Source organism: Coregonus clupeaformis, chromosome 35 (assembly GCF_020615455.1).
Source record: "Coregonus clupeaformis isolate EN_2021a chromosome 35, ASM2061545v1, whole genome shotgun sequence".
Lineage (NCBI taxonomy): Eukaryota > Metazoa > Chordata > Actinopteri > Salmoniformes > Salmonidae > Coregonus > Coregonus clupeaformis.
In genome coordinates, this window is record NC_059226.1 from 18,509,313 (window position 1) to 18,533,787 (window position 24,475).

Consider the following 24,475-nt stretch of genomic DNA (forward strand, 5'->3'; position numbering starts at 1 on the left):
TTATCCACAAGTACAGTGTACGGTCCGTCTCTATGGTGATGGAGTTTGAGAGGCTCTGATTGGATGGATGATTGTATGGCAATAATGTAGCTGAAACTGTAAGCCCCGAGAAGACCAGAAACTGACCAGTAGTTGACGCTCTTGGGATGCACTGGATAATTACGTCTGAAAGGCCTTTTTTGTTCCACATCTATTCTATTGTGTTGTGTCGTTAATAATTCAATTCCATAATTCAGTTAAACTTTGAACAAGAAGAAAAAATCACTCAACCATTTTTAGTTTCAACATTTGTCTCTTTTGTAGGTTAAAAAACAAGTACAGTAAAACCATGTAAATAAAACAAACAGAAAAAAACAAGCAAAGTATTTCTCCTTTCCATGTACAGCATGTGTCTGCTGTAGCCTACATCAATAGTCTACCCTCGGCTAACATAGCACTTCATCAAGATAAAGCTAACAATAGCAACTTTGATAAAATTTCTATATTTACTCTATATTTTCTACATAGATAATTTGCCTTCTCTAGATGTATATATTTATTTAATAAACATTTCCTTAAATGTCTGAATACCATAGAGTTCCCATGTAATGATAGAGAGACAGACAGACGGACAAACATGAGATCAATAGGCTGGCTGGTTCACTGAGTAACTTACTGTGACTGGGGAGAATCACATTGGTATGGCAAAGAGACCTGATGGCTTGGTTTCATATTCCCAAAGACAAAGGCCTCAGAAACATGTACAGAATCAAAGAGATTTAGAAAGATGGAGGAGAGACAGTGCTGAGTTTGATCTAGAAGGGCAATAACAGGGTCTTCACTGCAGGTGGCGCTGCTGCATCACACACATGGAAATACTATTGCACTGACTGAACTGAAGGGAACAACAAAACTGCATAGGATTTTCACCATTTTGCTGTAGCTAAAGTAGACTGGTTGGGTGTAAGTGTTGGGTTTGGTAATAAACCAGCAAAGAGAGTTGGTATTGGGTGTTGAGTTAAGTCAGGAGCCTCAAGTATTGGGTCTGGTCTGGTGGGGGCTATTGAGTGTTTGTTTCAAGGTGGATCTATGTGTTTAGGAGAGAGGGGTATGGGAATATGATTATGTGTTCTACTGCACATGTGACACATCAATAACATTGGCTGTTCTGTGTAATCCATATAATAGCTGTGTCCTGGTCCTCTGTAAGGTGAAAGCTCAGCAATGTCAACACCGAGAGAGGGCTGAAGCATCCATCCCACAGTATGAGAACTGATATTTATAGCATAGATCAACACACAGTCACAACATAAGAATGAGATTGACCACCAAGGAAAATAGCATCACAACAACCCATCAGTTCAAATTACTCTTAGCACTGGCCACTTGGAATTGGCCTTTCAAATACAGTATGGTAGGCTATGGAGCATCTCTGTAGAGGTACAGATACATTGTTCAGAATCGGAGAAAGCCACCTCCCCACATCCTATTTTCTCCCACTGTATAACCGTACTAAACATAGACACATTGATTGAACGTATTGCTTTAAAAATGTAACTAGATCTGAGATTTAGATTCAGACCTGTCTCATGGATAATATCAACAATAAAATTGAATCATTATAACTTGATTGTTTGTGTGATTGAAAAATGCTAAATCAAACTGGCATGAGTTTATGAAAAATAACACCAAGAATAACAACAACAAAAAACGTTAACGTATTTTCATTGCTTTCATAAGTAAATCTGTTTAAGGTGCTTTTAATGTGGTTGCCATGGCACCGTTCTTTGTTTCTTTCCCTCCATTCCTGATGATCCGATCAGTGATCTGGGAAATGTGTTCCCACACCCCCCCATCACCCACACATCTCTCTGCACAGTGGAAACCTTTAATTGAGGATTGTAAACCCATCAAGTCATTTCCACCCCTTAGTGGGTTTTTTTGGGCAAGGGGAAATTGTTATTCACTGCTACCCAACAGCTCCTGCTGAGATAGCTCAAGAGAAAATTAAGGACTATGGCTCAGGGAGTACAATTGGGGGATCAAACACTATAAAATCACTGGGATACAGAGAACCATGGCAGATTACAATATAAGACAGCTTTAAAAAAATGATTTTGTGCTGCCCGTTCCGCAACGGGATAAATAGAGACAGTCAGAACCAATGTACCAGCGCCGCTACGGAGCAAAGATCTTTAATGAGGCAGATCTGCAACTTGAGACAAAATCAAGTTGACAAGCTGACCTTTTCAGGACTTTAATGAGTGCTTAATTCTGGGGATGCAGGGTAAAAAATGAATTATGAAAGGCCATGTTGGGCTGTGACTCATAGAGAGAAAGAGAGAGAGAGGGAGAGAGAGAAAGGGCTTAATCATCTATTCTGCACATCAATTCAGGGCTCTGGGTTCCAATGACAAGACCCCAGTAACAGGGTTTGGGAGAGAGGGGCTTGGTGGAAGGGTGTTGGTGGAAATATGTGTATAGTTCTGACAGATTCCACTCATAGACTTGGGTCCGTAGGACTGCATATCTGCAGGTCCACATATGGCTGAAGAAAGTCACAAGCTCAGAGAGCATTGGGCTCACCTGCTGGCATCCCCTATATCGACCCATAACAACAAAAAGTAAACCAATGAATAATAGAAACAATGTATTGATGAGTAACATCACGTTAAGGGACCTTATTTGTGGCAACCACACTAAACAGATATATCTATTGTTGTTCTCTAATAAATTACACAATAATATTAAGAATCCAAACCAAATCGACCCATGAAATGGCTGTATAAGAGAGAGGCCTCCTGGCTGCACCAGTCTGTCCCTGGAGGTGTGTCCTGTTCCTCAGGCCACCAACCACAGGAGGAAGAGCAGACAGATGGGGTGTGGTGGAGAGGAGGTGGGGCCTTGGCCTTGGGGGTGTGTCCTCCATGACAGGAGCAGTTGTTAGCCTCTCTCCGTTATCGCCATCCTGGCTCCTGTGGTCTGCATAGTTTGTGTGTGGCGTGGCCCTCGTCATGTTGGTCACAGTAATGGAGGCAGGGCAAGGGGGTTGGCAGAGGGGGACAGGGGTGGAGCTCAGAGGGACAGGGGGCTGTACTGTGTCATTAATAAGGGGAGAAGATGATGGAGGGGTGCGTGGCCCTCAGGGGTCCCGGGGCGGGCCGGAACAGGGTGGGGCTCAGGAAGGGCGTCTGAAAGAAGGTGGTGCCCGCCGGGTGGCGCAGAGCCAGAGGATTGGTTGCCATGGTGCACAGTGTGGGCTGGGTGAGTGGGCTGGGTAGGAAGCCAGTGGTCAGGCTCTTGGTCAGCTGCTTCTGGAAGGCCAGTTTGGTCTGAAGGAGAGGAGGAGAGAGCGAGAGAGGGAATGAAGAAAGGAGGGGAGGAAATGAGAGGAGAGCAGAGACGGAGAGAGCATGTCATTTCTTGAAGCGCTCACATTTACTCAAAGTAGCGCACACATTTGCTCAGCAAACATGTTTCCCAGGGAACATTGCTCTTTTAGCACACATCGTTACCTTGGCTAAACATGCTCGTACATTTCTCCATTCTAATATCCTTTCTCTCACCACAACTACCCGTCCCTCTAGGGATTTGCCTTATGAACACTCTCACACAGTCAAGACAAAATAACAAAAGACTGAACCACAGACACACAGACATGCTTCAACTCCAAACCCTTTACAAAGTTTACATTAGAGCATTAGTTTCTGGTGCTGTTCAATCCCCTGCACCTAGCCAGTTCCAGTGGTTAACCAGCTGTAGCCCTGACTTCTCTTGTCCCTGCCTGCCCTGGGCCCTGCCACTCACCTGAGTAGAGAGAGAGGTGAGGTTGTACTGGCTGAACATTTTCTTCATGGCAGACACGGCCCCGCCTGCATACCCAGCATATCTCACATTCTGCAGGTGGGAGGGGGAGGACGGGAAGAGGGGGAGGTGGAGGAGATGGAGATGCAGAGGAGGGAGAAGTGGGGAGGTGGAGGTGGAGATGGGGTGGAGCAGAGGAGATGGGGAGAAGGAGAGGTGGAGGGGAGGTGCGCACATGACAGGAGCACAAAAGTGATTAATACGGAGTGCTGATTCAGGCTGTGTCAGTAGGGGTAGTGCTTGGGGTATTGCTGGGGGTTTTTCAGCCTTGGATGTCTCAGGAGCAGGGGACCCATTCAATACCACACAGCAGTGTCCTTAACCTCTCTGACAGCACAGGCACACAGGCATGCTGCTTCACTGGAGAGACAACCCCCTAGGGAGGAGCAATTTTTATTTAACCAGGCAAGTCAGTTAAGAATAAATTATTATTTACAATGACGACCTACACCGGCCAAACCCGGACAACGCTGGGCCAATTGTGCGCCACCCTATCACGGCCGGTTGTGATACAGCCTGGAATTGAACCAGGGGGTCTGTAGTGACGCCTCAAGACCGCTTAGACCGCTGCGCCACTCGGGAGCCCAATGAAGTGTGTGTGTGTGTCAGGGTTGGGGACAATTCCATTAAAGTTCAGTCAATTCAGGAGATAAATATCAATTTAATTCAGAGATTGAACATTATTGGCCATTATTTTCTAAGAGGATTTTCCAAATTCATGGGTCTTAACCTTGAATTAACCTCAAACCATGCGTACGACTGCGCGTGTGTGTCTACATGAAAATTTGTGTGTGGATCTGTGTGTGTGCCGTGTCTCACCGATAAGCTGGAGGTGGGCTGGCTTTTGTTGTGGGGGCTGAACTTGGGTTTGGGGGGCTTTCCTGCCAGACGGTCCTTGTGCCTCCTGCTGTTCATGTGCTGAGGAGACCAGAGGAGAAACATTAGCCTGCTAATCTAGTTTATAATGTTGGATTTCTCTAGTAGACCATGCCTGATCTACACTGAGTGTACAAAACTTTAGGAACACCTTCCTAATATTGAGTTGCACCCCCTTTTGCCCTCAGAATAGCCTCAATTTGTCGAGGCATGGACTCTACAAGGTGTCGAAAGTGTTCCACAGGGATGCTGGCCCATGTTGACTCCAATGCTTCCCACAGTTATGTCAAGTTGGCTGGATGTCCTTTGGGTGGTGGACCATTGTTGATACACACAGGAAACTGTTGAGTGGGAAAAACCTAGCAGTATTGAAGTTCTTGACACACTCAAACTGGTGCGCCTGGCACCTACTACCATACCCCGTTCAAAGGCACTTCAATCTTTTGTCTTGCCCATTCACCCTCTGAATGGCACACATAGACAATCCATGTCTCAATTGTCTTCTTTAACCTGTCTCCTCCCCTTCATCTACACTGATTGAAGTGGATTTAACAAGTTACATCAATAAGGGATCATAGCTTTCACCTGGTCAGTCTATGTCATGGAAAGAGCAGGTTCTTAATGTTTTGTACACTCAGTGTACAATATGGCTGACTATCTGAAAAAATATTTAGGACTCAAAACCACAAAGAAGACCACTACTTCCCTCTATCTACAGTATGCACATTTCTATTTCTCTCTCCTCTGTTTTACTATTAACTGGTTAATCCTAGTTCATCAGAGGATTGGGTGAGGTTTTAACAGTGTCATTGGAATACACTACTAAGGCTTGTTGTAGGCAAGGTTGCGACACATGCCCATATATACTGTATCTTTTCCATGACCAGCTAGTCTGAGAGAGCTGCAAAACCATCCCATCACACGATTAGATGTACAATTTAATGAACATCACCAGGGAAGCAATTACCCGAAACAGAATGGAAAAGAGGTTTAATAAAACCATAAGCTTAGATTACCACACCATAAACACGTCAATATCGTGCATTAAGATACTGCTAACAGCTCTTACAGGCTCAAATAGACAGTTCTGAGTGAATCACCATACCATCTGATATACATCTGCTTAGTGTGGGAAAACACAGTATAAAAATATAAAATGCTCATAAGACGCTTTATTCAGAATGGCTTTATTTAGACTGACTGTAAATAAATGCAGTCGCTGCCACTGTGCCAGGTGAATTCAAACACACATTTCCACTGCAATCATCACCTCAGAAATAGTCAAATGTATCTTCTACTGTAACATGTGCAAAGAGAATTTAGTAAGTTCGTTATTACATCATGGGTCCTGTGCTACCATTAAAAGTGGGAGTGCTGAGGTAGTGACGTCATAGGTACAGTGCATTCGGAAAGTATTCAGACCCCTTCCCTTTTTGTTACGTTACAGCTTTATTCTAAAATGGATTAAATCATTTTTTCCCCCTCATCAATCTACACACAATATCCCATAATGACAAAGCGAAAACAGGTTTTTAGAGATTTTTGCTAATAAAAAAACAAAAAAAACGGAAATACCTTATTTACATAAGTATTCAGACCCTTTGCTATGAGACTCGAAATTGAGCTCAGGTGCATCCTGTTTCCATTGATCATCCTTGAGATGTTTCTATAACTTGATTGGAGTCAACCTGTGATAAATTCAATTGATTGGACATGATTTGGAAAGGCACACACCTGTCTATATAAGGTGCATGTCAGAGCAAAAACCAAGCGATGAGGTCAAAGGAATTGTCCGTAGAGCTCCGAGACAGGATTGTGTCGAGGTATAAATCTGGGGAAGGGTACCAAAAGATTACTGCAGCATTGAAGGTCCCCAAGAACACAGTGGCCTCCATCATTCTTAAATGGAAGAAGTTTGGAACCACCAAGACTCTTCCTAGACCTGACCGCCTGGCCATACTGAGCAATCGGGGGCGAAGGGCCTTGGTGAGGGAGCTCTGACAGAGCTCCAGAGTTCCTCTGTGTAGATGGGTGAACCTTCCAGAAGGACAACCATCTCTGCAGCACGCCACCAATCAGACCTTTATGGTAGAGCGGCCAGACAGAAGCCACTCCTCAGTATAAGGCACATGACAGCCCGCTTAGAGTTTGCCAAAAGGCACCTAAAGGACTCTCAGACCATGAGAAACAAGATTCTCTGGTCTGATGAAATGTAGGAGTGGCTTCGGGACAAGTCTCTGAATGTCCTTGAGGGGCCCAGCCAGAGCCCGGACATGAACCCGATCGAACATCTCTGGAGAGACCTGAAAATAGCTGTGCAGCGATCTGCAGAGAAGAATGGGAGAAACTCCCCAAATACAGGTGTGCCAAGCTTGTAGCGTCATACCCAAGAAGACTCAAAGGTGCTTCAACAAAGTACTGAGTAAAGGGTCCGTTTTTTATTTTTAATACATTTGCAAACATTTCTAAAAACCAGTTCTTGCTTTGTCATTATGGGGTATTGATGAGGGATAAAAAAATATAATAAGAAGCAATTTTAGAACAAGGCTGTAACGCAACAAAATGTGGAAAAAGTCCAGGGGTCTGAATACTTTCCAAATGCACTGTAAGTCCCTGAAAAGAATTAGTCCAGTGCTAAGTGTGTTTGAAGAGGTAGTTCTATAGTCTGTCCCTTCAACATCTGTTGTAGCGTGACATCATCTGTTTGTCTGTGTGTGTCAAATCAAAATGGAAGGGAGTCTTGTTAGGTTAACACTCTCTATCAAGCACCTCTCAGAGTGTGCAATATTACCCAAAACCTCTCTTTCCTCTTCTCACCTTTCATGTCACGCAAACAGCGCTAGGAGTACTGAGTAGCCCAGAGGGTCATATCTCTCCCTGTCTATCTCCCATACCCCATGGCTACATTCACAATCTTTTCCACTCTTTCCAGCTTATTTAGGGTCATTTTGAGCTCCTTCAATTCAGAACACTGTCAGGACACGTTTAGTGGAGGTGGAAAGAGACCCAGAGTGTCAGACCTCCACGTAGTAGACTAGTGGCACAATGGCCTCACTGTGAGAGAACATGAAACCAGATCTTGTCCAGTCCAATCACCTCAGATCCACTCAGGAAGTCAACATACAAAATTATACCCCAGCTGTTTCACTTCTCTCCCCACTGCTAAACCCTCCTCACCCTGTGCAACCCCCAGCCCTCCCCTGCCACCCTCCCCTCGACCCCCAGCCTCCTCACCTGGCTGAGCTGGGTCTCCGAGTTGACGTAGATCTCACACACCTCGCAGTGGAAGTTCTTGCTGGGCACCCCCACGCTGCCCTTGGTACCCAGGCGCTTGCTCTTGCAGGCCGAGCGCCCCCCAGCCCCCGCCACCTTCCCCCGGCGCCGCGGCTGGACGCTCTGACCCTCCAGCATCTGCTTGTGCTTCGTACCTGGAGGAGTGAATTGGGAGGAAGAGAATGTCAGATACACATCACTCTGGAGCAGGTACAGTATATATACACAGTACCAGTCAAAGGTTTGGACACACCTACTCATTCAAGGGTTTTTCTTTCTTTTTACATTGTAGAATAATAGTGAAGACATCAAAATGATGAAATAACACATATGGAATCATGTAGTAACCAAAAAAGTGTTAAACAAATCAAAATATATTTTACATTTGAGATTCTTCAAATAGCCACCCTTTGCCTTGATGACAGCTTTGCACACTATTGGCATTCTCTCAACCAGCTTCATGAGGTATTCACCTGGAATGCATTTCAATTAACAGGTGTGCCTTCTTAAAAGTTAATTTGTGGAATTTCTTTCCTTCTTAATGCGTTTGAGCCAATCAGTTGTGTTGTGAAAAGGTAGGGGGGTATACAGAAGATAGCCCTATTTGGTAAAAGACCAAGTCCATATTATGGTAACAGCTCAAATAAGCAAAGAGATACAACAGTCCATCATTACTTTAAGACATGAAGGTCAGTCAATACGAAACATTTCAAGAACTTTGAAAGTTTCTTCAAGTGAAGTTGCAAAAACCATGAAGCACTATGATGAAACTGGCTCTCATGAGGACGGCCACAGGAATGGAAGACCCAGAGTTACCTCTGTTGCAGAGGATAAGTTCATTAGAGTTACCAGCCTCAGAAATTGCAGCCCAAATAAATGCTTCACAGAGTTCAAGTAACAGACACATCTCAACATCAACTGTTCAGAGGAGACTGCGTGTATCAGGCCTTCATGGTTGAATTGCTGCAAAGAAACCACTACTAAAGGACACCAGTAAGAAGAAGAGACCTGCTTGGGCCAAGAAACACGAGCAATGGACATTAGATCGGTGGAAATGTGTCCTTTGGTCGAGAGGAGGAGGAGGTGTTATGGTGTGGGGGTGCTTTGCTGGTGACACTGTCTGTGATTTATTTAGAATTCAAGCAACACTTAACCAGCATGGCTACCACAGCATTCTGCAACGATACGCCATCCCATCTGGTTTGGGCTTAGTGGGACTATCGTTTTTCAACAGGACAATGACCCAACACACCTCCATGTGGTGTAAGGGCTATTTTACCAAGAAGGAGAGTGATGGAGTGCTGCATCAGATGACCTGGCCTCCACAATCCCCCGACCTCAACCCAACTGAGATGGTTTGGGATGAGTTGGACCGCAGAGTGAAGGAAAAGCAGCCAACAAGTGCTCAGCATATGTGGGAACTGCTTCAAGACTGTTGGAAAAGCATTCCAGGTGACAACCTCATGAAGCTGGTTGAGAGAATGCCAAGAGTTTGCAAAGCTGTCATCAAGGCAAAGGGTGGCTATTTGAAGAATCACTTTTTTGGTTACTACATGATTCCATATGTGTTATTTCATAGTTTTGATGTCTTCACTATTATTCTACAATGTAAAACATTTTAACACTTGAATGAGTAGGTGTGTCCAAACTTTTGACTGGTAGTGTATATTTTTGCCATTGGGGCAGAAAGATAAAATTGCAGTTTTACAGCTAATCTAATGCTATTTTACACATTTGTCCATGAGGCTGAGAGAAAATGTTGCTGTTTTAGAGCTACTTTCCTGCTATTCTACACATTTTGTCATGAGGCTGAGTTTTTGTTGTTGTTGCTGTTAGCTAATAAATCATGGCTTATGACGTGTTCATATGCTATCTGAGGGGGCTGCAGGGTGTGCTACGCCAGTGACTGTCGTGTTCGTACCACTGTTGTGTGCCTCCAGCTGGGATGTAGAATTGACCGTGACCTTGCACACGGGACAGTGGAGGTGTGGCTTGATCCTCTTGGGGTCCTTGTCGTCCTCACCCCCCTCTGTGCTGGAGGTGTCCGGCTGGCTGCCTGACTCCAGGGCTGTTCCAGGGGCCTCTGGGCCCTGTTCGGGGCCACTGGTGTCTGAGGCTCCGCTCTCTGAGGCCTGGGAGGAGTGGGACACCTCTCCCTGGGGCCCGGGGGACAGGGTGGCCAGCTCCATTGAGGATACCTCAGATATAGGGGTCAGCATCACAGAGCTGCTGCTTCCGGGGCTCTCGCCCAGCTTCACAGCCTCACAATTCACCACTGGCTCCAGGTCAGCAGGCAGCAGATCTGGGGAGGAGAAGGAGAGGAGGCAGTGGTCAGTCACTGAACATTACACTGGGTGGTATGGGAAGAGTGAAGAGCTTAGTGCCTGAACAATGCCACCGAGGACTACAGTTGATCACTGCAGTATGACGTTCAATGACTGACCACAGGGATCACTCATAAGAAACATTATGTTCAGAGACAGAGCTGTGTTAATCTAGTTTGTCCCTCAGGGTTAAAAACAAAGGCTGGTAGTATAGCTGAAATACCACAAAGCTAACACATGAAATGCATTGGTAAATGCTCATTCCAATGTACTGCCTTCAAATGCTTCATATTGCAGAACATGTTTATAGATTATGGAAACAGATTGTAAAAGCAGCATTGCAAGTAATACTGTGAGTGAAAAGTGACATCAAATAATGCTTGTTCTCATTTGAGGCTAACTTGGAGAATTAGCTCATTTCTGTTTAGTAATTTATCTACAAACGACCATGAAGCGTTTGAAGGCAGTACATTGGAATGAGCATTTACCAATGCATTTCATGTGTTAGTTTTGTGGCATTTCAGCTATACTATCAGCCTCTGTTTTAACCCTGAGGGACAGACTAGATTAACACAGGGTAGATTCAATCTCTCTCTCTCTCTCTCTCTCTCTCTCTCTCTCTCTCTCTCTCTCTCTCTCTCTCTCTCTCTCTCTCTCTCTCTCTCTCTCTCTCTCTCTCTCTCTCTCTCTCTCTCTCTCTCTCTCTCTCTCTCTCTCTCTCTCTCTCTCTCTCTCTTTTCAAATATCAACTGAAGGTCCTAAGGCTCAGTCAATATAAACAAATGCATCGACTGCTGCCCATAAGTCACTGCAGCTCCATTACACACACACACACACACACACACACACACACACACACACACACACACACACACACACACACACACACACACACACCTCCCCTCACTCCCCAAAGGAATCACACACTTTCAGCTTTACCCAAGGGCTATCTCAATTTCACTAAAGACGTCCGCATGCTTTCCAGCCGAAACAGTTCAGTAGAGTTCATGCATATATTATGATGACATTTTGTGACGTTTTGTTTGTTTTGGACTTCGGTGAGGGCTGTTCGGGCACACAAAAATTTTGCTGGAGGCAAGCCGAAGTTCAGAGCCGGAATCTATGCCCCTTCGTCTGTGATTGGTCAACAGTAGGGATTCTTCAATAAAGTCCTTGTTGTCATTCAATGAGAGACGACTCGTTTTCATGCAAATTTCTTCAATAAAAAATACTGCACCAAACATCTTAGTTAGATGTAAAATTGCGCGACTAAGATCTCTTTGGCAAAAACGTCAAAATTAATGACAGATTTCTTGAGTTAATCCTGACTATTTTGAGGAAGTGTATACTGGCTCAAATTGGAAAAACAGTACTATTGCCACTTTTTTCTCATTTTTCAAGCAAAGGTCTTTTAAGGGAGTATGCGAGCAGAACCGAGATCGGATAGGCGTCAACCCGAACTGAAGCATGCTGATGCCTTTAGTCTGTTATGATGCTCCACGCCACCGTCTCAAACACCCTCCACAATCCTACTGGCCCCATTGATTTTCTCTTCTAAGTCCCAGAGTAAATTCATCATGGAGATAAGGGCTCTTCCTTTCTCATTCCGGAGGAGAAGGAATCCTATAAGGCTGAGATTAGACAGTCCTTCCTCTCTGTAATGTAATGCGAGACTGACCCCTGGGAGATTCAGGTCCCCCCTCCAGCAGGGGATAGGTATGATCCTGGGCTTATGTGAAAGACAAAGATCGGGCAGGCTGAGAAGACTCTGGAGGGGAGTGATAGTGATCAATGGATTTAGCAGGAGGCCCAGAGAGGAGGACAGAGGCTTGTGGGAATTAGTACCTCCACAGACGCCAGACTCCTTAAACTCATGATGGGTTTTATTCTGAGCAGGAATGTTTAAGGTATCATATCGCTGTTCACTTACAGTGCCTTTAGAAAGTATTCACACCCCTTGAGTTTTTCCACATTTTGATGTGTTACAGCCTGAATTTAAAATAGATTAAATTGAGATTTTTTGTCACTGGCCTACACACAATACCCTATAATTTCTAAAGTTGAATTATGTTTTTCAAAATGTTTACAAAAGTTGAAATGTGTTGAGTCAATTAAATATTCAACCCCTTTGTTATGGCAAGCCAAATAAATTCAGGAGTAAAAATGTGCTTAACAAGTCACATAATAAGTTGCATGGACTCACTCTGTGTGCAATAATAGTGTTTAACATGATTTTCGAATAACTACCTCATCTCTGTACCATTCATGACATTACCCTGAAGAAGGTACAGTGAAACGTTGGTGATTTACCCAATAAAGTACTGGGAGTTTATATATAGTGTGCGACTCTCATTAATTTTTTATATCTTACAGTTTATTCACCGTTAGTCAGCACCTCCACACAAAATAATTTTCTATGGGTGTGCGCCAGCTCATGCTTTTTATTAGACAATAATAGTGTTTAACATGATTTTTGAATGACTACCTTATCTCTGTACCCCACACATACAATTATCTGTAAGGTCCCTCAGTTGAGCAGTGAATTTCAAATACAGATTCAACCACAAAGACCAGGGAGGTTTTACAATGCCTCGCAAAGAAGGGCACCTATTGGTAGATGGGTAAAAAAAAAGCAGACATTGAATATCCCTTTGAGCATGGTGACATTATTAATTACACTTTGGATGGTGTATCAATACACCCAGTCACTACAAAGATACAGGCGTCCTTCCTAACGCAGTTGCCGGAGAGGAAGGAAACCGCTCAGAGATTTCACCATGAATCCAGTGGTGACATTAAAACAGTTACAGAGTTTAATGGCTGTGATAGGAGAAAACTGAGGATGGATCAATAACATTGTAGTGACTCCACAATACTAACGTAATGACAAAGTGAAAAGAAGGAAGCCTGTACAGAATAAAAATATTCCAAAACATGCATCCTGTTTGCAATAAGTCACTAAAGTAAAACTGCAAAACATTTGGCAAAGAAATTCACTTTATGTCCTGAATACAAAGCGTTATGTCACCTTGTCCGAGAGAGATTTACATGCTTATCAAAACGTCACGCCAGGGTAAGCCTACACGAAACACAGCCCTTATTTGAAGTGTTTCTAAAATTCCCTATGGGAAAATGAATGGTGGAAAAACGATTGGAACCATTTCCCTGTTTGACCACTAGGTTTTATGGGTATTATGACACCTCCACCGTGGGGCTCTATAAATACTTTCTGAAGGCACTGTATAAGGACTTACTCTGTAGGAACTTCTGGTAAGTTCTTCCCACATTGGTGCACATTATACAGATGCAAAACATGATACAGCTTGACTTTGAAACGTCCAACAACTCAAAATGAAATAGTAGCCTTACCTCCTAGACCTTAAGTGTCTTAAAAAGAAAAACGACCATGGCAGTGATGTTACAGAGTAGCACGACACAGATACATCTTTGGGTAAGCACAAGGATTCCCTTTGGGCAACACCTATTGTCAGTCAGTGTCCTTTTCACTCATTCCAAACGTTCCCTGACTGACTGACTGACTGAAGTGACTGTCACCCCAACGTTGGCTGTCAGCTCTAAGGCCAGTGTATTGGCAGTGAAGAGCCCCACACTGTCTGAGGACTGGAGGGCTACAAATCCCTCCCCTGCAAAGAATCGATGTTCAGATCGATGTCTTGTTGCGAGTCATTCACTTATTTTACCATGGAAAGGCAGAACAGTCCAATTAAATCAGCGTGTATGGCTCAGACTGTAAAACATGTAGTATCTGTAAACTGTAGAGTCAGAGAGTATTGACTACATGACAGAGCTGACTGTTGTCATAGAGCTAGTAGCTATATTAATATTCTGATTAGAAGACTGTTAAACAAGCTCACATGCTGGCGGAGCACGGTGAGACCTCACAACCATGTTCATTAAACCAGCAGTGTGTAAGCCACACACACACACACACACTCACACTCACACACACTCACACCCTCACTCACATTCACACTCACACACACTCTTACACACTCACACACACACACACACACACACACAAACAAACACACACACCAGCTTGTCTAGAATCACTGGTCCGTGACACTCTTAAAGAAAATGGACAACTTCCACACTATATTTCATCATTACAGAGGCGTCTGAGTCCTGTTCCCCTTGGAGATGGCTTCAACAAAAGAGTAAATCAAACGCTGAGGTGACTGATGGTTGTCATTGACGATGCCGGCCGGCCCAGTGTCTCTAGCCACCAGTATGCCGATCTCTCTCTCTCTCTCGCTCTCTCTCTCACGCTCTCTCTCTCTCTTCTCAAATTGAAAATCCTTAAACAAAATAATAATAATAATAATTTATATCAGAGTAATCAAGGTGTAGATTACATCACACATGCCAGTGTTCTAACTTGTAACACAGCTGCATGATTTCTACTAATGCGACTCAGTGCATCCAATGGCAATGTCTGTAATAGTCGGCTAGTGCGGATATGATGGAATCTAGCCCTATGATTGGGAGACAACATGGGCATTATGGTCCGATTGGAACCTCCCATGCTGAGTTTGATGACAGACAGAGATAATTTCAGTGTTAATTTGAAGTGTTCTCCCATTACAGTTTGGCATTGTAGCGCTCGCTGCCACTGGCTCGCTCTGCTGCATTTCAATTTCACATTGGGCCAATAACACAATTTGGCTTATTAAAGAGCGTACCTTCTTGCAAAATTGCCTCAGAACTGGAAAATTTACAACATAAAAAAACAGGCACAGCTTATCTACTTTCTCTTTCCACCACCTCTCTTGTTCCCCCTCTCCTCTACCCCATCTCTCTCTCTTACTTTCATTCATTTCATCTTATCCCTCATTTTCTACTCATCATTTATTTTCGTCCCCACCGCTACATCCCCGCTTTCAGACCTCGCTCTACGACGACAGAATATTAAAATTAGATTTGATGAGAGAGAACGTTATCTTGCTCCCAGTCCTTTGTCCAGTTTCTCCTCTCAGGGAGAGAGAGAGAGAGTCAGTGAGTGCTGGGGGAAAGTAAAGTGTAGACTCTCTCCCACCCAACACCTCACTTCACCCTGATACCTTCCTATCTCTCCTCACTAATATTCCCTCTAGCATCAGAAAGAAACTAGTTTGAAATTCAGGTCTTTTTGTAATCTTTTTCAGGCCAGAGGGGTGGAGGGATAGATGGAAGGAGGGAGGGATAGATGGAGGGAGGGATGTACAGGGTAGAGGAGGAAACTGGTCTAGCAGAAAGATCCTCGAGTCCTATCGCTGCAGATGGATAAACAGGGCTTCTGAAGATAAATGGGATCAATCATGTTATCTGAAGATAAATGGGATCAATCATGTTATCTAATGGATGCTCTCTACTGACTTCATCAAAAGACTACTGCTACATTTACATGTATTGGTACCATACTCAGGAGATTCAGCCATAGTCTAGTCAGGTCCATTGTGGGGGATTTCTCTCATGTCACAAACATTACGGCTGCGTCCCAAATAGCACCCTATTCCCTATGTAGTGTGCTACTTTTGACCAGTCAAAAATAGTGCACTACATAGAGAATAGGGTGCCATCTGGGATGCAGCTTATGTAAGTGTGCTGCAGTCAGATCACTCCTTGACTTCACAGAGCTCTTTAGGAACTCCTCTACAGGGACCAGGCCTTTCTCTACAAGCAGGGCAAACAGAGAGTAAATTGAGAAACGTGGGGGTAAGCAAACAATCCCCCAGGCTCAGAGCCACCATCCACCACCACCACCACAGGGGAGAGATTGGATATAAGGCCTAGCTGGGAGGGGCCTAGGGACCACAGGGGGTTACGATTGGATGTTTGGGGGCACCACCGTCCAATCCTCTCATACCCATGTTCCTGATCACAGTGTATGTGTGGGACAGGCCCTCCTGTTGTTAGACTTTAAACAGCAGGTATTAAATAACACAGTAGAGGGAGGGAGGGAGGGAGGGAGGGAGGGAGGGAGGGAGGGAGGGAGGGAGGGAGGGAGGGAGGGAAGCATCGAGAAATAATAATTACAGAGTACCGAAAGAGATGACAGAGTGATGGAGGGAAAGGGATGAGATGAAGGGAGAGGGATGGAGGAGGAGGAGGATGGAAGGACAGGAGAGAAATGGGAGGAGAGGAGATGGATGAAAGGAAGAAAGAGGGATTAGGGGTGGAAAGTGATGGAAAGAGAGTAGATGGATGAAAGGTAGGATGAAGAAGTGTAAAGGGGGAGAGAGGGATGAGGGAAGATAAGTGAGCAAAGGGGAAAAGCAGCAAACAACAGAAAAAGGAGAGAAAAATGGAACTACACAGATTGAATATAGCTTTTTATATATATATATATATATAAATAAAAATAAAAATATATATAGTGTTTCTGTTCCTCCCTTTTCTCCCTCTCACTATCATTTAACTTACTCGTTGCCTCCATCAGGCCTGTGTCCATGAGTGCGGGGAGGGTCTCAGTGGGGAGTGTAACAGTCGCAGCACTCTTAGCCCTCTCCCTGTCCCGTTCTCGTTCCCGGTCCTTCTCTCTGCCTGTGGATGTGGCTTCCCCAAGCCGACGCTGACGAGTTTTCTGGGCCTCCATGGCTTTCAGCTTCCGGGCATGTTTATGCCCCTTATAGTGCGCCTCTGCCTGGTTCTGGAAGGGACCCCACAGAGAGCAGAAACCCCCCAGGAAGGTTTGCAGTAGCACTTAGACATAAATCCATAAATTGCTGTAAGACATGCAAAAAAAATTATATACAGTACCTCTGCAAAAATAGAGATTACAATTTCATCTTTACACACACACAAGACCTGGGTTCAAATACTATTTAGGGTATTTCAATTACTTTCAAATACATTTTGAAGTAAGTATTTAAATAGCCACCCTTTGCCTTGATGATAGCTTTGCACACTCTTTGCACACAGCAAAGCTGTCATCAAGGCAAAGGGTGGCTTCTTTGAAGAATCTCAAATATACAATATATTTTGATTTGTTTAACACTTTTTTGGTTACTACATGATTCCATATGTGTTATTTCATAGTTTTGATGTCTTCACTATTATTCTACAATGTAGAAAATAGTAAAAATAAAGAAAAATCCTGGAATGAGTAGGTGTGTCCAAACTTTTGACTGGTACTGTATATTTTTTTCTCCCCAATTTCGTGATTACGATCTTGTCTCATCGCTGCAACTCCCCAACGGGCTCGGGAGAGGCGAAGGTTGAGTCATACGTCCTCCGAAACATGACCGGCCAAACCGCAATTCTTTACACCCGCTCGCTTAACCCGGAAGCCAGCCACACCAAATGTCGGAGGAAACACTGTTCAACTGACGACCGAAGTCAGCCTGCAGGTGCCCGGCCCGCCACAAGGAGTTGCTAGAGCGCGATGAGCCAAGTTAAGCCCCTCCGGCCAAACCCTCCCCTAACCCGGACGATGCTGGGCCAATTGTGCGCCGCCTTATGGGACTCCCGGTCACGGCCGGTAATGAACCCCGGGCTGTAGTGATGCCGCAACACTGCAATGCAGTGCCTTAGACTGCTGCGCCACTCGGGAGGCCCCAGAAAATTATTATTTAAATAACAAATAATCAAATACGCAATGAACCCAGGTCTGAAGACACACACACACACACACACACACACACACACACACACACACACACACACACACACACACACACACACACACACACACACACACACACACACACACACCCTGCTGCCTTTGTGGAGGAAAGAGTCTGTTCCTACCTGATAAGAGCACTGGCACAGTTGGAGGCCAGAGGTATAATTGCATGTATAATGTGCAAAAAGAGAGGATCCCATCTCTACAATCAGACTATTAAATAGGCACGCTGAGACAGCCACTGCAAATCACATGCACACAGCACACAAACACAACACACTACATACCAAGCATACTGTACACACGTGCACACACAAATAAACTGCACACACACCCAACAGAGAACACACACATTCTGTCACATTCTCAGACACACTCAAAACACACACATACATTCTCCAAAATGGACATACACACCCTGCACCACATTTTACCTTCACATTCTAATAATTCTCATGACCCAGCTCAATCCATGAGCAAATCCCCTGATATCAGAGCAAATAGAAATAGCAGAGGAATCGATAAAGAGATCTCTCATTAAAATCTAAACAGGCTTTGAGCTGAACCGCTTCATCAGAGACCTGTATGGGACTAATACCACCTCAGCCTTGTTGGAGTGATGGATGATTACAAAGAAGGATAAATGACTAACAAGCATTACATGCCCCCACAAACACGAATGCATGCTCTCTCGCTCTCTCTCTCTCTCTCTCTCTCTCTCTCTCTCTCTCTCTCTCTCTCTCTCTCTCTCTCTCTCTCTCTCTCTCTCTCTCTCTCTCTCTCTCATTTTAATTAATTTTGTGTAAGCCCCTCCCCTTCTAATGATTGACATTTTAGTCATTTAGCAGACACTCTTATTCAGAGCAACAATTATGGTAAAGTGCCTTGCTCAAGGGCACGTCAACAGCTTTTTCACCTAGGGGATTCGAACCGCTAGACTACCCTCTCTCTCTCTCTCTCTCTCTCTCTCTCTCTCTCTCTCTCTCTCTCTCTCTCTCACACACACACACAAACAAACAAACAAAACCTCACCATAAATCAAATTATGTTTGTTTTGACAAACTGCATTAGTACTGGGTGGAGTGGTGTCAGTAGTTCAAGCTTTCATCTAGACTAACGTTCATTACTGTAAGAATACAGTTTTATTTAATCGCTTTGGAACGATATGTGGTGAATTTTCTAAACTCTTAGTACAAAACACTTGTAATGCAGCCGGTCTTACATTCAAAACCTTTCATTGTGCATTCATTTGGTTTGTAGACATCTTTCACCACACAACCATTGATCCGAAATATACGTTTACTGTTAAATATAAGTACATTGGTTTAATCACCAAAACACAACATAATGATATCTTCTCAATGTAGTTATTTTAACAACCCGTTAATCCAATAGCAAAAATGTAAGATACATGTTTAAAAATTTATATTTGAATGTAGTATGCTACAGTACTGTAAATTACAGTTCATTACACTGTTTTCACATTAGGCAATACACTTGCACTACCGATTAAAATTGACTGAACATCAAATTTCCATAACTTCTATCCCATGTGTGATCACCATGATCAAAGATGTGATCATTGAAGACATCTTTCACAATGTAACAAATGAAATAAATGACAGAAACATAATGTTTAGTAGGCAATAGTTTACATCAAGCCTGTCTTGAGCATTTGGCTATAGGTTCTCATCGAAATCGCAGTAAATATCCTCATTGTTCATGCACCTGGGGAAAAAACTTTCGGTATGGCGAATCGAAGCCTGACATAGGTCTGGATTGATGTTATTGCATGCCTCATTGATGCCCTGAAAGAGGGTGGTACGCTTATGGGGATAGCAATCGTACATCTTCCACCTGTATTGTAATCATGTATTGTATTTTACAGTATTGTACTTCTGTATTGTAGTGATCCTGTACATGGCTCAGTTCATAAGAGCATGGCACTAGCAACACCAGAATTGTGGGTTCGATTCCCACTGGGGTCACATACCGAAATGTGTGGACAGTTGTCCCTTTGGATAAAAGTGTCTGCTACGTAAATATATTAAGGTATTACAGAACTGTATTGGCCAGTGTGAAACCACCCCTCCCCCCATCAAAAAGACCCCAGCAACTTCATTCTGGGGATGCATTTCTTTCTTGTTTTGGACTTTTGGATTCTTTGTGTATTGGTATTGTATTGATATTGTACTACTGCACTCACTGTAGGAGCTAGAAACACAATAATTTTGCTGCACCTGCTGTAACATCTAATAATATGTGTAATAAACATTGATTAGATTTTTTACATACAGTACATCTCTGATCTTGTCAATATCAGATTTTTAAAAAACTTACTGTGAAGTAAAATCATAATAGTCATCATAGTATTCACATTCAAGTATACTTTATTTCATACTTTTTATGTTTCTACTTTACAGACATACATTTTAATTATGTATTTTCTAAAAATCTGTAGTAGACAAACCAGTTTACATGTAAAATCTATAGGTTTACCAAACGTTTAAGTGATCATCAATTAAGAGCAGTCGAATTAAGTAATAGTAAAATATACTTTTACAAAAGAAAAGAGAATCATATCAAAAGTTATGTGAGCATTGCATTGTGAAATTACTTTACATGAACATGTATTGCAATGTGAAACATGTATTTCTAGATGAAACACTGATTAAGTTTGGTGAAAAAGTGACCATATGATTTTGTGTGTTGTACTTAGTCAATTGAAAATGTGCTTAGTTTTGAAACAACTGCCTTTTTGATGATCTGTTTTGAGTTTTGTACTAAGAGTTATGAAACTGTACCACATCCTTGTGAAAATTGCACCAAAGCGATAAAAAAAAATTGTAAATAATTTCGCTCCTGGGTGCTGATTGGCTGAAACCATGGTGACTGGGAAATATCAAGGCCACTGCACAAACAGCAAGACAAATAGTTAGCTCAGAATTGATCAAATAAAGTTTAACACATCAAAACAAAAATAAATACATTCCACACTCCGGCTGTCTGTGTGTTCTGCTCTGTCATCATCTCATAATGATGACCTCACAGCTCCTCTCTCTATCCAGCTCCTCTTTAGAATTCTAAGAATTTCCTCTATTGCCATATAAATGCAAATAAGTCATAAAATAACCCAAGCCGCAAATAGACCTGAAATGAATTGTGGGGAAGAAATTAGAATGAAGAAAAAGAGTGGGTTCTACTTTGATGGGCAAGCCAATGAAGGAATCCTAAGTGTTAGAGAGAAGCGTGGAAGTGACTCACCCTGTTCAATTAAGCTTCTCTCACACAATGAGACCTTCTCATTATACTGAATGCAACACACTGATGCTGCTTTTGGGTTTTGTACCCTCTCTCAACTGCCTCAGCCTCCATAATAACCTTAATAGCCATGGTACCACACACATGCACGCGCACACACACACACACACACACACGTCTCATATGACAACAAAGTAATGTGGGTCGAAGTAAAAAGCAATGCAGAGCAGATCCATCAGAATCATGGTCTTTGGCTATATGCAGTTAATTGTCGCAACCCCTATCACCAGCCTGTTCAACCTCTCCTTCGTATTGTCTGAGATCCCCAGAGATTGGAAAGCTGCCGCGGTCATCCCCCTCTTCAAAGGGGGTGACACTCTAGATCCAAACTGTTACAGACCTATATCCATCCTGCCCTGCCTTTCGAAAGTATTTGAAAGCCAAGTTAACAAACAGATCACCGACCATTTAGAATCCCACTGTACCTTCTCCGCTATGCAATCTGGTTTCTGAGCTGGTCATGGGTGTACCTCAGCCATGCTCAAGGTCCTAAACAATATAATAACCGCAATCGATAAAAGACAGTACTGTGCAGCCGTCTTCATTGACTTGGCCAAGGCTTTTGACTCTGTCAATCACCGCATTCTTATTAGCAGACTAAATAGCCTTGGTTTCTCAAATGACTGCCTCGCCTGGTTCACCAACTACTTCTCAGATAGAGTTCAATGTGTCAAATCGGAGGGCCTGTTGTCTGGACCTCTGGCAGTCTCTATGGGGGTGCCACAGGGTTCAATTCTCGGGCCGACTCTATTCTCTGTGTATATCAATGATGTCGCTCTTGCTGCTGGTGACTCTCAGATCCACCTCTACGCAGACGACACCATTTTGTATACATCTGGCCCTTCATTGGACACTGTGTTAACAAACCTCCAAACGAGCTTCAATGCCATACAACACTCCTTCCGTGGCCTCCAACTGCTCTTAAACGCTAGTAAAACTAAATGCATGCTCTTCAATCGAACGCTGCTTGCACCCGCCTGCCCGACTAGAATCACTACTCTCGGCGGGTCTGACTTAGAATATGTGGACAACTACAAATACCTAGGTGTCTGGTTAGACCGTAAACTCTCCTTCCAGACTCACATTAAGCATCTCCAATCCAAAGTTAAATCTAGAATCGGCTTCCTATTTCGCAACAAAGCCTTCTTCACTCATGCTGCTAAACATGCCCTCGTAAAACTGACTATCCTACCGATCCTTGACTTCGGCGATGTCATTTACAAAATACCTTCCAACACTCTACTCAGCAAATTGGATGTAGTCTATCACAGTGCCATCCGTTTTCTCACCAAAGTCCCATATACTACCCACCATTGTGACCTGTACGCTCTCGTTGGCTGGCCCTCACTACATATTTGTTGCCAAACCAACTGGCTCCAGGTCATCTACAAATCCCTTCTAGCCAAATCCCCGCCTTATCTTAGCTCATTGGTCTCCATAGCAACACCTACCCGTAGTATGCGTTCCAGCATGTACAGAGAGGGAAAAAAGTATTTGATCCCCTGCTGATTTTGTACATTTGCCCACTGACAAAGAAATTATCAGTCTATAATTTTAATGGTAGGTTTATTTGAACAGTGAGAGACAGAATAACAACAACAAAAATCCAATGATCATGAGAACGGGGATCATGAGAACGGTTTGATCATGAGAACGGTGAGGAATCAGCCCAGAACTACACGGGAGGATCTTGTCAATGATCTCAAGGCAGCTGGGACTATAGTCACCAAGAAAACAATTGGTAACACACTACGCCGTGAAGGACTGAAATCCTGCAGCGCCCGCAAGGTCCCCCAGCTCAAGAAAGCCATATACATGCCCGTCTGAAGTTTGCCAATGAACATCTGAATGATTCAGAGGAGAACTGGGTGAAAGTGTTGTGGTCAGATGAGACCAATATGGAGCTCTTTGGCATCAACTCAACTCGCCGTGTTTGGAGGAGGAGGAATGCTGCCTATGACCCCAAGAACACCATCCCCACCGTCAAACATGGAGGTGGAAACATTATGCTTTGGGGGTGTTTTTCTGCTAAGGGGACAGGACAACTTCACCGCATCAAAGGGACGATGGACGGGGCCATGTACCGTCAAATCTTGGGTGAGAACCTCCTTCCCTCAGCCAGGGCATTGAAAATGGGTCGTAGATGGGTATTCCAGCATGACAATGACCCAAAACACACGGCCAAGGCAACAAAGGAGTGGCTCAAGAAGAGGCACATTAAGGTCCTGGAGTGGTCTAGCCAGTCTCCAGACCTTAATCCCATAGAAAATCTGTGGAGGGAGCTGAAGGTTCGAGTTGCCAAACGTCAGCCTCGAAACCTTAATGACTTGGAGAAGATCTGCAAAGAGGAGTGGGACAAAATCCCTCCTGAGATGTGTGCAAACCTGGTGGCCAACTACAAGAAACGTCTGAACTCTGTGATTGCCAACAAGGGTTTTGCCACCAAGTACTAAGTCATGTTTTGCAGAGGGGTCAAATACTTATTTCCCTCATTAAAATGCAAATCAATTTATAACATTTTTGACATGCGTTTTTTTCTGGATTATTTTGTTGTTATTCTGTCTCTCACTGTTCAAATAAACCTACCATTAAAATTATAGACTGATAATTTCTTTGTCAGTGGGCAAACGTACAAAATCAGCAGGGGATCAAATACTTTTTTCCCTCACTGTATATCTCACTGGTCATCCCCAAGGCCAACACCTCATTTGGTCGCCATTCCTTCCAGTTCTCTGCTGCAAATGACTGGAACGAACTGCAAAAATCTCTGAAGCTGGAGACACTTATCTCCCTCACTAACTTTAAGCATCAGTTGTCAGGGCAGCTTACCAATTACTGCACCTGTACACAGCCCATCTGTAATTAGCCCACCCAACTACCTCATCCCCATTTTGTTATTTACTTTGTTATTTATTTTGCTAATTTGCACCCCAGTATCTCTATTTGCACATCATATTCTGCACATCTATCACTCCAGTGTTAGTACTAAATTATAATTGTAATTATTTTGCACTATGGCCTATTTATTGCCTTACCTCAATAACTTACTACATTTGCACACACTGTATATAGATTTTCTATTGTGTTATTGACTACATTTTGTTTATTCCATATGTAACTCTGTGTTGTTGTATTTATCGCACTGCTTTGCTTTATCTTGGCCAGGTCGCAGTTGTAAATGAGAACTTGTTCTCAACTGGCTTACCTGGCTAAA

The 24,475-nt window shown here is 43.5% G+C and overlaps 1 protein-coding gene across 1 annotated transcript in view; it reads right to left on the minus strand.

The window, feature by feature from the left end:
* Positions 1-1,114: 1,114 nt before the first annotated feature.
* Positions 1,115-24,475, minus strand: part of LOC123481063 (zinc finger protein 385C-like) — a 74,515-nt gene continuing 51,154 nt past the window's right edge. The window contains exons 4-9 of the mRNA XM_045210903.1: positions 16,740-16,965; positions 9,914-10,294; positions 7,954-8,147; positions 4,663-4,761; positions 3,787-3,876; positions 1,115-3,311 (exon numbers count right to left, since the gene is read on the minus strand). Of these exons, the coding sequence (XP_045066838.1) occupies positions 3,084-3,311; positions 3,787-3,876; positions 4,663-4,761; positions 7,954-8,147; positions 9,914-10,294; positions 16,740-16,965 (1,218 nt within the window). The 3' untranslated portion in view covers positions 1,115-3,083. The remainder of the gene's footprint in view (positions 3,312-3,786; positions 3,877-4,662; positions 4,762-7,953; positions 8,148-9,913; positions 10,295-16,739; positions 16,966-24,475) is intronic.